The 13,825-nt window shown below is 31.7% G+C and overlaps 2 protein-coding genes across 3 annotated transcripts; one reads left to right on the top strand and one right to left on the bottom strand.

Moving 5' to 3' along the window:
* Positions 1 to 2,718: 2,718 nt before the first annotated feature.
* LOC125050127 (geranylgeranyl transferase type-1 subunit beta) lies at positions 2,719 to 10,067 on the bottom strand. Of its 2 annotated transcripts, XM_047649742.1 has the most exons (5): positions 9,720 to 10,067; positions 9,389 to 9,516; positions 6,396 to 6,569; positions 5,053 to 5,216; positions 2,719 to 4,304 (listed from the first exon to the last, which is right to left on the bottom strand). In XM_047649742.1, exons 1-5 carry the CDS (start codon positions 9,824 to 9,826, stop codon positions 3,825 to 3,827), a joined length of 1,053 nt encoding a protein of 350 aa, XP_047505698.1. In that variant the 5' UTR covers positions 9,827 to 10,067; the 3' UTR covers positions 2,719 to 3,824. The 2 variants fall into 2 exon arrangements, with proteins under 2 accessions (XP_047505698.1, XP_047505699.1); XM_047649743.1 differs by lacking the exons at positions 9,389 to 9,516; positions 9,720 to 10,067 and adding an exon at positions 8,647 to 8,768.
* Positions 10,068 to 10,273: 206 nt separating this feature from the next.
* Positions 10,274 to 12,733, top strand: LOC125050128 (40S ribosomal protein S6). Its single transcript, XM_047649744.1, has 6 exons — positions 10,274 to 10,423; positions 10,728 to 10,932; positions 11,137 to 11,282; positions 11,596 to 11,766; positions 12,155 to 12,301; positions 12,618 to 12,733. The coding sequence occupies exons 1-6, from the start codon at positions 10,418 to 10,420 to the stop codon at positions 12,702 to 12,704; spliced, it is 762 nt and encodes a 253-aa protein (XP_047505700.1). The 5' UTR covers positions 10,274 to 10,417; the 3' UTR covers positions 12,705 to 12,733.
* Positions 12,734 to 13,825: the final 1,092 nt, after the last annotated feature.

Genomic DNA, 13,825 nt, shown 5'->3' with positions numbered 1-13,825 from the left:
CTAAGAAACCGCCCCAAAGAGCTAAGTCACCTTTTTAAACGTTAACAAAAGTGAACAAATTCATCGAAATCCGCGCTTTATTCAAAACGACGCTTCATTACTTATACGAGCAGTATGGTTTCCAGTTATCTGCGGAAACGAGCTCGGGGGAACTAAATCTGGGGCTCGACTTACCGAAGTATTAGCGGGAACTATCCTATCTCCTCAGCACACTTGTGCATTTAAGATTTAGGTAAGCGCTGTTCAATGAACGGCAGAACTCGTATTTCAAAGGTTTTCCGTATGGACGCAGCATTCAGAATTCAATAAATTCTCTGTTATTATACTTTCCGCCCTTTCGGGTTGGAATTTTAGACCTTATAACCGTTCTGGAAAATTTAACTGATATCTTTATTGTTCTATGATCCTGGGTGGATATTTTTTACAAATCCGCTGTGATTAAAATACTTTTAAACCGACATCAGCAAAAAAAACAAAAAAAAACTTACGAGCATAATATTTCCGTCCTTAATATATAATGGTGTCCTAAAAGGCCATGAGGGCCATGGGTGGCCGTAACACTTGGCACCAGGTCAGCTCCTAGCCTATTTTAACCTTCTGTTTTAATTCTAAAAATTATAATTTCACAAATATTTAAGCGAAAATGTTCTTAAGATAAAGTAATACGGCAAATTATAAATCTTAACGAAATAGTAATTCCGACCCCCATTCAGGGGGATTTAAGGGATCGGTAAGCAAATTAATCAGGGAAAATCTATACAAATAGTTGAGAGGAATAACGGAATGTCAACCGATACGAGCGAATACATTTTATCAAACTAAGCCCAGATTTCGGCCGCGGCCGCAAATACGCACAAATAAGCAATTTACAATTCTGATCCGTGGACTGAACTCACCTATTCATCATTTAGATTTATAGTCCTTTTATCTAGACGATCTGTTTTCTTGTTTAATTAATGGAAATAAGCAAGGAAACTCTTGGGATAATTGTTTGGATTAGATTTCAGCCAGAATAAAAAGAGCCTCCAAGGAATGTTGTTTATATAGATTTATAGCACTTTCCACAGTGATTATTAGTTTTTGTTTCACAATAATTAAAACAAACTGCATTAAGTTAATTAGTCCGTAGCTAAATAATTATTGGTCTTGCTACAGCATTCACTTTATTGCAGCATTTACGCAAGGTCCAGAGTTCAATTCGAAGGAAAGAAAGAACGAATATTCGCTGTATAATATTAGTCACGTGTTTCATGCGTTCCGGGTACCGAACAACATAGACCACGATGCTAAAGATATTTAATGGAAATTAGTGTCTATTTTAATTCATCATATTCAGGTCGGGCGCACCAAGTAGATTATAGAAAATATTAAAAAAAACTTTATAAATTATTAAATTAGTTTATTTTTATCTACAAAAAATTGGTTCGCACAATGTTATGTAAAATAAAATTTAAAAAAATAATTAAACACTATGTATTTTAATACGAAATTAGAAATTAACATTGTATAATAATGCTAAATATAAAATGACGTAATGTTTCAAAAAAAATAAAAAGTCGACAATCCATTGATGGTTACTATAATTTCATTCTTATTTAAGTAATCTTTAATATAACTGTAAATAATGTTTATAAGCGCCATCTATGGAACTTTCGAAGAGTTTTAAAACAACTAAATGTTGGGCACTAACACCTTGAGTCGAAAAATTTACCGCATCACACATAATTTTGCGGTCTTATTCATAAACATTTGTCGCGATTATTTATCTCCAAATTGACAATAAATAAGAAACCTTTTAATACTATAAATTTGAGATTGATAGTAGTAATTAAAATTCACTCAACCAACACTTTCTTACGTAGAAACAAAACAATCATATTGTTTATGATAAGTTCGACTAGTTTACCAGTAAGTGTAAGGAACTCCATTTTATAAATATTCGTCTTGAAACGGGTAAAGTGTATTAAAAATAAATAGATTCGTCATATTCGGATTTAATATATTGAAATCGCTCAGGTTTACGACTTATTTATAATAGCGCCATCTCTGTTAAGACATGGTTAAGACCAATTTAACCATGAAAGCCACTACAAAAGTTTAGTAAGAGAATTTTAAATTAACTTTTTAGAATTACTACTAATTAGATCATCGTATTATTAACAGATCCAATAATTATTACTTTAAAATATCAATAATTTGGATTTTTTAAAATAATTTAGGAATACTCTTACGGCTATTTTAATAAAGAAATGGTAACTAGAGCAACAAATTTGTCAAACAAATTGAATGACATTAAGATCAAGAATGTGCAACACATAATAGCTTTTGTCTTATTTTATTGTTACTTATTGGAAAGTGACAGTCATACAAAATAACAATTCTGTAAACTGTCAAACAATTCCTGTTAATGTCTAACAGATATGACTATAGAAAATATATATATATTCATACGAATATGGAATCAAAACTTTTTTTTAAACATGCTTATGGCATTTTTAACATTTTTAAGACATAATATTATTTTTTTAGGACCAAATTTTAAAGTACATAAATTATATATTAGCCAAATAATGTGTACCATAAACCAATTTCCTATTCTAGAACATTCAAAAATATGTATTCAATATTAAAATGCACACTTAAATTACAAATTGATTGACACCCTGTGCGTTATATATATTTAGCAATTTATTTTGCACTATAATAAAACTTGTATAATTTACACTAAAATTTGTGCAATTTATAAATACTTCCTTAAAATGCCCGTCACATATGGCACGACTTAAACTATCTCAAGAAAATGAATCTCTGAAAGTCGAAAAAAAATCGTTGTTCGCATATCTACGATATAATTTAGCACCTAGCTAATATCTAAACTCTTTAAGTACTAACAATTGCAAAATATAACATGAGTCAACAATTAATCGAGCGTGTAGGCAAAATTTTATTGTGGACTGACAACACTGATATTTTATGGCAGCACCGGGATTTTTACATTGGTTAGGAGATCGACAGCATCGCACAAATCACGTTCAGAATGACAATAATATAAAAGCAATCTGCAAAAACGTTGTCTTAAATATTTTGAAAAAATATCCAAAGTATTTTTTTAATTATATGGCGTATTGTAGCTATGTGCTATACCAACATGAACGACATAATATTTAAGATATTATGTGATAAAAATAAATGTCAAAATCTATTGTCTACCAGAGACACGTCTTGGACACGCGCAAAATCTGACATACCGACTAGATTTAAACCGTCAGTTGTGGGATTAGATTGTAATTACAAAATCCTAAGTATCCCGTATAAAATTAAACTACCGTGTAAAGTGTAAAAAAATATTTCCTCTAAAATATTTATATGAAAAAAATTATTCGGCTCGTAAACATTCTTCGAAGACTCGAGTTTGTTACTTTATAAAACCCAGAGCTGATGATAACGTTTAATGGATATTTTACATTCCTATCGTATTGTTATTCGTAGTACGATTGTTAATGTTGCCATATTAAAATATTTAAATCAAATATTACTAGTCTGTGCGGAAAGACAACCAGTGTGGCAGCTATTCGAACGAATTATAATTATTTACTAACTAAATAGTTCTTTTCGCTACGCATCATTAAATTTTGTTTCAAAATGATTACTGTCACACTATAACGACGACTATTTCATGGTAATATAGCATTGCTGCGACCACAGATCTCAGATAATTTCCGCACAGACCATCTTCTAATTCGCGATGATAACGTGACGATTCTAAATAAATACATTAACCCGTCAAAAATCTCCTAACCAGTCTAAAATACATATTATTAAAACTATGAACTTGCCCACTGTTCATGCAATTTCTTTAAATGCTCGTGCGCCCTTTTACTTATATTCAACGTAGGTACAATTTCAATCAAACCACTCTCACCAATAAGACTCAGTCCGGCCAAGCCCAAATACGTGTGCATCGGGTCCGTACACGTGTCCGGCCATTTTGAAAATCCCCCAACAACAATGTCTTGAGTTTCATACACATAACTACGATTATTCGCATAGTCCGATAAATGCAATGCGTTCAAAATTTTTAGGGACGCCCCAACCCAAAAACTGTAGCAGGTGTCAACCGGTTTATTAGGTCTCCCTTGAAAACCGTCTATTTGCCTTAAAAGAAGCCATCTTTTAAGACCCTCGATTTGGGCCTCTGATAATTGGTCTAGTTGGTTCGTTAGACTCAGGGTTGCCAAAGCACAGAATGTTGTCCCGCCGTGTGACTCCAATTCCGGGCATTGTGCAATTCCGTAGTCGTACCCCTGCAATTTGTTCATATTAAAACACCAATAACTTTATGTCAATGTAAATTTTAATCAATTCTCAAAAAAATTAATGTAATTGAGATTATTTTTCTTGGCCGAAATAGCAAGTGTAAATTGTGTAATGCGTAAATAAAATCGGTGGCGCTGCAACCTTTTTAGATCTAGGCCTCAGATTTCTGTTTCTCTTTCAGGATTATTTGTTAATCTAATAGGCAAGTAGGTGATCACCCTTCTGTGCCTGGCCCACGCCGTCTACTACGACTTTTTGGGTCCAAGGCAAGCCGGTTTTCTCACGATGTTTTCCTTCACCGTTCGAGCGAATGTTAAATGAGCACATAGAAAGAAAGTCCATTGGTGCACAACCGGGGATTCGAGTCAGTTTAGGGAACTGAAGCCACTAGTTAGCTCTTGCGTAAATAGAAACAAGCATTCACAGGCATAGTCGGTGGTCGAACGATGAACATGAAATAACAAACAGTGGCCAAGCGTCGCGCACTATAACAAGAGCGTAGCGGAGGCGAGACGACGGGCCCCCACTCGCCTATAAATATAGAATAGGAATAATATATATATATGTTTTTATATATTAGGAAATTTCTTACTATATTCATATTTGTACAAAATATGTGTATAACATAAGGTCCCGCACCACAACAGTCGGGGATATTGGGAAATTTGAATAAAACAAAAATAAAAAAACAGTGGCCAAGACGGAAGGCATTTGAGAATTTGTATTATTACTTACTATAGACTTAAGAATATAATCCGTAGCCCTTTTAATATTGAACCCGGACCAATCGTTCAGTATGTAGCTAATACACGCTGCGCAGTACACGAAGCGCATGTCTGACTCGCAGCCCGATAAAGTTGCAGCAAAATTACCCTCTTCAGTTTGTAACGCTTTTACACCTAAAAATACAAATATTATTAATTTTCGTAATAAAGACACCAAGTTCAGATTGATTATAGAAAAATATGATTATAAATCATATCAGTGGAATGAAAGTTCTTATGTCACACAACAAATATACAGATGACAGGATACCTAGGACGTTGAGACAATTGTAAATAATGATTAATAAAACTGAGATTAATGTATTTTCTAGTTAAAGTTATAATTATTAACATAAGGTGATTTATATTGTTACAAAGACGGATTGAATGAAATGTTTTCTAGATTTTTCGACATCAGACGTTTACAAGACTCATGAATTTTTCAAGCGCGGCTCTATCGGATACTGAAAAATTTAATTAAATAAATTTACAATTTTCAAAAGGACAGTTTTCAGGAAACAACAACAGGACTAATGAAGAACCTTTCTAGGTGTGAAAAAGGACGGAATGACACGCAAAAGATAGGGAAGATCAAAACCTAACCTAATCAAGACCAAATCAATAAATATACAGTAAAAATCTGTTATAACGACATCGAAGGGACTACTCATATTTGGTCGTAAAAACCGATAGTCGTAACAGCCGATGACGTTGTCATTAAGTACCTAATACAATAGAAATCAGCCGGGACCTTTGATTCTGGTCAATATAACCGGCATGTTGTTCGAAACGATGTCGTCGTAAACGGTTTTGTCTGTATATAACTATATATATATACATACAATATTTTATATTGTAACGTTTAATTGTACTAATAACAAAAAATACATTCATTATTAACAGAGGTCGACGAAGTGCGACGGGTAGCCAAAATTAATATACACACATACAAGGTCATATAGCGTCATTTATATCTTGTTTTGGTAATGAAAACTATTGAAGGTCAAATTTCTTTTATTTCATAATATACCTTATTAAGTATATTGAAAAAATTTATATTAAAAGCGTCATACTGGTACAAAAAAGAACGATACTTTTTTAATTATTACTAGCTCTGCCAACTAGGTTTCGCCTTAATATACTTAGCCTTTTTACAATCTTTGTCTACATAAAAACCTTCCTCAGAGTTCAATGAATAATTTAAAATAAAATAGACAGTGTGTCCTTACTTCATTGGTGACCTTTACTTAGTTACTTAGATGTAAAGTGTGCGATAAACTTCGAAATAAATTCTACCTTTTTATAGTTACTTGCCTTCAATAATTGCTTTTCTATTAACTCTCGAAAGATCATCACCTAACGCCAGTAGAATACAGAGGCCGGTATAAGTCATCGCTAAATGGCCACATCTATACAACTTATTCCTTGAGTTGAAATCTATGTTCACAGTTGAAGATCCTTGGAACCCACAGGCAGACATGTCACCCGCTGAAAATATAAATTATTAATATCTGAACCTACTCTCATTAAAATAATTGTCAAATTTACCTTAGCTAATCTATCATAGCTTACTCATAAAATATGGTAAAGAAAATTATTAAACAGATTTCAATAGGTATATACATATATATATAATTCGAAACTTTTTGTGCTTTTCCACATAAGCTTGCGTACAGATTCTTAGTGAATGAAAAGTCATACTATGAACTTCTGCAAAGAAATCGTGCCATAAAAAAAAATGTATTTCGGTGTATAATAGATATTTTTAGAGAGTAAGCAAGGAAGGACAGGTCCTTGACGACATTGGCACATGATATATAATGTATATTATCCTAATAAAGGCTTAGGTAATAGAGTGCTTATTAGTTTAAGGCTTTTAACTTAATTTATATGATGCGATATTTTGATGCGGTTTTTTTTTTAATAGATAGAGTGATTGAAGAGGAAGGTTTATACTTTATATGTATTATAACATCCATTAAATATTGGAGAAATACTGTTATTTTTGAGGTTTCTAATGTGATGTCGTAAATATGTAATTACATTTTTTCCGCTTACAATGCAAACGCAGGCTGAACCCTACGAGATTTATCAAAATAATGTACTAAGTATTGAACACATTGAAAAGGTCTACAGGTATATGTCTATCTCTTATGGATATCCAACAATAACATTTTTTGTCATTTACTTTTTACGACAAATAACGACTAATTTTCGAAGCAATTTTAACCAATACAGCATTAATCCTTATCCAATTAAATACTGTGCGAAGCCGTGGCGGGTCGCTAGTAAATAATAAATTTATAATTATCAGTAAATCGGCGCAGAATTATTTTCATCGTCATAACAAAGGTTAAACATCTGTAATGCAATTAAGGTGAAACTTTATCAAAAACGAAAATAGCATAACGGTAAATACACCGTCAGTAGATACCGTGACATACTCAAATATCCTCACGTATGTTTATACATATTAAACCACCATAAAAGATATCACGCTACTCTGTCCTCATAGGTATTAAAAAAATTAAGTTAATTAAAAGATAAATAAGAACATTACAGAAGCTTATCTTTAATTACATGACATTAAGGTTTTATAACGTTTTATAATAAATATATACTATATTTTAATGTATTCCACGTAACATTTGAAGTCACGTGAATAGGGTATGGGACAGACAAATTTCTGTATTAGTTGTGTTTTTACATGTGCCTGATTTCGGACAGTTTCTTCACGATATTTTCCTTCACCGTACAGGCGAGCAGGCAATTGGCTATGGCCCACATAGATACAAACCTATCCATAAAATTATACAAGAAAATATGAGATCACTAATTTTACACATATACCCATACCATCAATTATATTAGAACATAAGCAGGCTAGCAAAAATAATAATAATAACTAAAACTAAATAGAAACTTAAACCTCATTATGTGAATGATAAACAAAGTTACGGTAAGTAGGAAGATTGTTGTAAAATTTATCAATATTTTCATCAATGTTAGTAATTAAGTTGTAAGAAAGAGATAGCCTGTTCACTAGACCATTAAAAGTAGCAGATAAGCAAGCCGTAGGTACATATATAAGAATTTTAGTTCTAGGAACTTGTGATTACACAACCTCTGAATTGAAAATTGCACTTAAACACAGAGTAAACACTGCTCCTAGATTAGATTCTCTCAATCCATTTTTTATTCCTATATAATTAATGAATGTATTTTTCCAAGTTATAAAGACAGACAAAACACTTACATTAAGTTTACTGTAGGATATCTCAGTTCAAACAAGGCAACCATAATAAAGGTTATGATTAAACATATTTCTATTTTAAAAGTGTATGAACCCTTTGAACCTATATACTTATGTTACATACTTTAATTTTACCAAAAATGTAGATCAAACAATCTGTAATATAACATAAAGCATTCTATAACAACACCACAACATTGTAATTGATAATAATTGGTTACTTGCCTTTAATTAATAATGATAATACAGTAATTAACATTAATATAAATAGAAGGATAACCAAATAACTAAAATATTATTATTCTTAGTTACCTTGAAGTGTTATTGACTGGCCTATACAATTATGTTCCCACACTGTACACATTTAGTTAAAATGTAAAATGGATATACAGTAGTAACTCAAACTCAAGTTTAATTCCTTTTATAATGTTTCTCATATGTCAAATTGCTTATTATTATATATATTGCAAAGCAATTTACCCCACTGACATGAATTAAAATGTCATTAACCGGTCCAGCACCCAAAACACCACCTTAGCTGATTATGTTCAATAAGAAAATGATATCACAATTTGATTCAATAGACATCATCTTTTTCGGACCCATGGTATTAAAAATAAATATGATAATATTTTGTAAATGTACAAACAGCAAAAAATGCGAATCCAACTTATTTAGTTTCTAGATATCCATTGTTTCCAATGAGATTATTTAGTCTTGCTTATACAAATGGTACCTAGGATATTTAGATTAAATAAAACTACATTATATAGTTTAGGTATCTTAACTATGTACAATTTAGGTACCTCTTTGATGCAAACCTATATAAATCTGGTATATTATTATATGTAAATATCAATTTGTGTCAGTACATATCAAGTAGAACAAAAACTCTAGATCCAGTTTTAACATAACTATTCTAATAAAACTTACTTAACACACAATATATACATAACTGTTTTGTCAGTATAAATAGATAACACATTCAAACAAATTAAATTAAAAAAGATGAGATATATAATTGTAATAGTAAGAGTTTAAATAAGTTACTCACTGTCTTTATCTGGATGCACTTGAAGTCGATATATCCACTGTATAATCCTATTTTGAAGTTCAAGAGACATAGTAGAAATGGAGCCTAACACATCTAGTCCAGACACGGCAAAGTATGCTATGGTTACCCTGAAATTTAATTAAAAATACTGATCATTTCACAGAACATATAAAATACGATCATTTAAACTGTAAATGACTGTAATAAAATATTCATATGTTACTCATAGGAGTCCTACTTAGGACCATAACTAGGCACCTAGACGCATATTATTAGCCTTGTCGATTCACTACAAAAAAATAAATAAAAAACATAATTTAAATTTAGGTACCTAGTGGTATCATGAGATGAAAGAGACGCTGGTAAAACATTTAAAAATCGCATAAAGTATTTTCCATGCTGCCGGTTAGCTAATATAATACTTTCTTCGTTGTTCATGGTAATAATTTAGCAGGTTAGATAGATTTAAACTGTTATTACTTCAAATATATATAGCTATCAACGTCAGATACGACTGTGTGCGATAAGAGGAACTTTGGTATTGCATTAATTTATTCAGACATTTTAAAGGAAGTTATAAAGAGATGACAATTTTACTTTAATTATTAATACAAAAACAAATCTTAAAACTATGAATTATGAAATTGAATAGACATTACACATTTGACATTAGACTACAGACGTAAGTCAATAGTGTCAATGTCATTTTTAAAATTGTGAAATTCTGACATTCGTAGAATCTTTTGTGTAAATTATCAAAACTCCAATAACATTATTGTTGAATGACATTGTTCTTTTAAATTATCGATTTCTTTATGTTTTCAAGCACAAAAAAATTATGATTTCATTTGGCATATTGATTATTATCGTACAACAGAAGTTTTGTCATTTGTTGTGGAAAATGTAGTCTGTGATATCATCTGTGTGAGACCAAAACTTGAAATCTATGAACCACTATCTCTGTTAAGTATTGACATCTGTCAGTTGAGTCTTTTTCATGGCTGACGTTCAAAGGAGCTAGCCGCAGTCATGAAGGTTCTCAAAAAATGTTTTTATTAATAAATATAAGTAAAATTAAACAAAATACTATCCAATGAATTACCTTCTATAGCTTTACTATTATATTAAACAAGAATATCTTTAATAGGTGTTGTGATACTTTGGGTAAAGTGCGATGAAGTGACCTACAATCATCATGCTTAAGTTTTACTTATCAAATGTTTAGTGAAAACTGAAGAGGAACAATGCGGCATGGTCTTAATCAATCTAGTGCTTATTTATGTTAACAGGAAACTTACGATGTGGTGGCAGCATCTTAACCTGATTTTGTTGTTTATAGTTAAACGTTTCGTACCCGGCAACGGGATGCCAGAAGCTATTTGAAGTGGTAGATGAACATAAGCTCCGTATCTTCTATGAGAAGCGTATGGGTGCTGAGGTCGAAGCTGACCTACTAGGTGACGAATGGAAGGGCTACATACTCCGTGTTGCCGGTGGAAACGACAAGCAAGGTTTCCCTATGAAACAGGGAGTTCTTACAAACAGTAAGTTTTTCAACAATCTCTATTTAATACGTAAAATTTAAATCGAAGTCTAATGTTTATAGTGTCAAAAATTAAAGTTTAATGTTTATAACCTTACTTAGTATGTAGAATAGTATTAGTCATATATGATTTAGTTTGATTATATCAGACATCCTGACTTGATGGAAAGTTAATTAAGGATTATTTTGTTTTTCACTATTTCAGGTCGTGTACGTTTATTGATGTCCAAGGGTCATTCTTGCTACAGACCACGTCGTGACGGAGAAAGAAAGCGTAAATCAGTCCGAGGTTGCATTGTTGATGCTAACTTGTCTGTATTGGCTCTAGTTATTGTACGCAAGGGTGCTCAAGTAAGTTGCTATTAATGTCAAAGCATATGTTATAACCTAAACATTCTATGCAGTCTAACAATTGATCAAACTTTTACCCTGTTCTTACTGTTTCCTAAATCTTCAAATTTGGGTAATTATATGCGGCAGGGGATATTATATTGTTCTCCGGAAATGCAACAACTTGATAGTTGTGGTTATTCCATTTTGAGGAACAGACAGCTTAAAATTTTTAACTTTTTAATTTTTAAATTTTTAACAAGAAAATTTGTGAGACTTAAAGAACAAATTGTTTAGTACAGAAATGTAACTTTATTATTATTTTATTCTTAAGGAAATTCCTGGACTTACTGATGGAAATGTACCTCGTCGTCTAGGACCCAAGAGAGCCTCCAAGATCCGCAAACTATTTAACTTGACCAAACAAGATGATGTTCGGCGGTATGTTGTAAAACGTCTCCTGCCTGCTAAAGAAGGCAAAGAAAATGCCAAACCTAGATACAAGGTGAGCATAATTAATGTTGTTTAATTTGTAAGTTACCCTGGTCATATTTCTCTGGTCAAGTTATGATAACTTGTTCAATTTAGACCAGGGGATATAAAATTAGCTCCGAGCAGAAGATTCAGATATCATGTCTGTCTACTTTTACAGTGAGCAAAACATTTAAATTTTATTATACTCTATATCTACAATCTTTTAATTTAGGCTAATCAATAAAATAATTAGCAAATCTACTCAAAACTAATAAATGAATTTAGGCTTAATATTAAATGAAAAATAAGTGTTTCTTCAGAAATTCATCAATGATTATTGAAGCATCGTGGTTGAAGTCTCAATTTTTATTTACACCAAAAATAACTAGTAGATCTAATATACATACAATACTTTACAGGCTCCTAGGATTCAAAGGCTAGTAACACCTGAGGTTCTACAGCGCAGACGCCACCGTCTGGCCCTTAAGAAGAAACGCCTGGCTAAACGCAAGGCATCTGAAGCAGACTATGCTAAGTTGCTTGCTCAGAGAAAGAAGGAATCTAAGGTAACTAATGAAATATTGATTGACTTTCTACAAATTGATCAGTTAAGGAATACACTGATGTATTTTATTTTTTGTGTGATTTCACAGTTGGTACCATATAATTGTAACTTTCAATTTATAATAATTGTACCAAGCTGTAATAGAAAGTGCTGTGTCTTACCCCTTTTCTTACCATTGATGTTAGTAAAGGTATTAAATCAGCCACAAATTAACCCTTAATATTAGCTAATAATATGTATTCTATATAGGCACTATTTTAGATATTTGGCCAATGTTTGATGTTAAAAAGGGCTGCAATATTTATATTATTTTACAGGTACGTCGCCAAGAAGAGATCAAGCGCAGACGTTCAGCTTCAATTCGTGATTCAAAGAGCTCAAATCAGAGCGCACCACAAAAGTGAATGTCTAAAATAAACTCTTAAGAAAATTCTATAGATTTTTATTGCAGCTAAATCCCTGAAATTATAAATATGCTTCAAGTGGCTGTTACCTAAATATTTGTTTGATAAATATATTATCTATAAAAAAAACCCTTCCAGACCAAGTATATATAAATGGTTTCATTTATTTATGGTCTGTGCTATACTTAAATGAATTGAAAATACGTAGATAACGCTGAACGTCCACTGTCCACACATACTTTGCTTGTAATATTGATTTGCGCGAGTCAGTGCAGTAGTCATTTCTGAAAGAACTTTAATGGATATGTTAACGTAAAATTGTAAAAACCGTTAGATTGTAATCTATCGGTATTCGGTAGAGTGTACTACACTAAGGGCCGGTTTTTTGATCCGTAGTTAACTCAACTATTGGTAAAAAATCGTTACTATTAGTTAAATATCAGCAAAATGCGTTTTTTGATCCGTGGTAAGAGCATCCAATGGTAAAATATCTAACCATTAGGCAAAAAAGTTAACTACTCAGTATCGGAGGGTTAAAAAGATGGCCGCTGGTAATTTATATAGAAACAGCTGTTTGTCACAGAAATCAAACTATGATAAATACGTTTATTACTATCTAATGATGAATTTAAACATATTGAGATACTTTAATTAATGAGACGATGAAGAAGACGATAATATTATATGAGAATGTGTTAATGAGTGACCAAAAATATTTAGGCAATGTCATCCGCCATTAGAAACCTGGGATGATGTAGATTTTTGTCACTGTTACCCCCTATCGAAGGGAACAGTGCTCTGGATTGTTACTGAAATTGGGAATGATCTTAAACTGCCAATGAACAAGAGTATATATAGACAGCAGCTCATACCAACCTATTTAAGTATTTTGCTTCATTACTAGCTACAGAACCGCATCAGTATATAATTAAGTATATTACTAATTCATTATGTGTTTTATTGCCTATAATATTAACTTATAATTATTATAATTAAATAAAAATAAAATACAAGAACAAGAGTATATATAGACAGCAGCTCATACAAACCTATTTAAGTATTTTGCTTCATTACTAGCTACAGAACCGCATCAGTATATAATTAAGTATATTACTAATTCA

Source organism: Pieris napi, chromosome 6, assembly GCF_905475465.1.
Source record: "Pieris napi chromosome 6, ilPieNapi1.2, whole genome shotgun sequence".
Taxonomy (NCBI): Eukaryota; Metazoa; Arthropoda; class Insecta; order Lepidoptera; family Pieridae; genus Pieris; species Pieris napi.
This window is presented reverse-complemented; position numbering and strand designations above follow the sequence as displayed.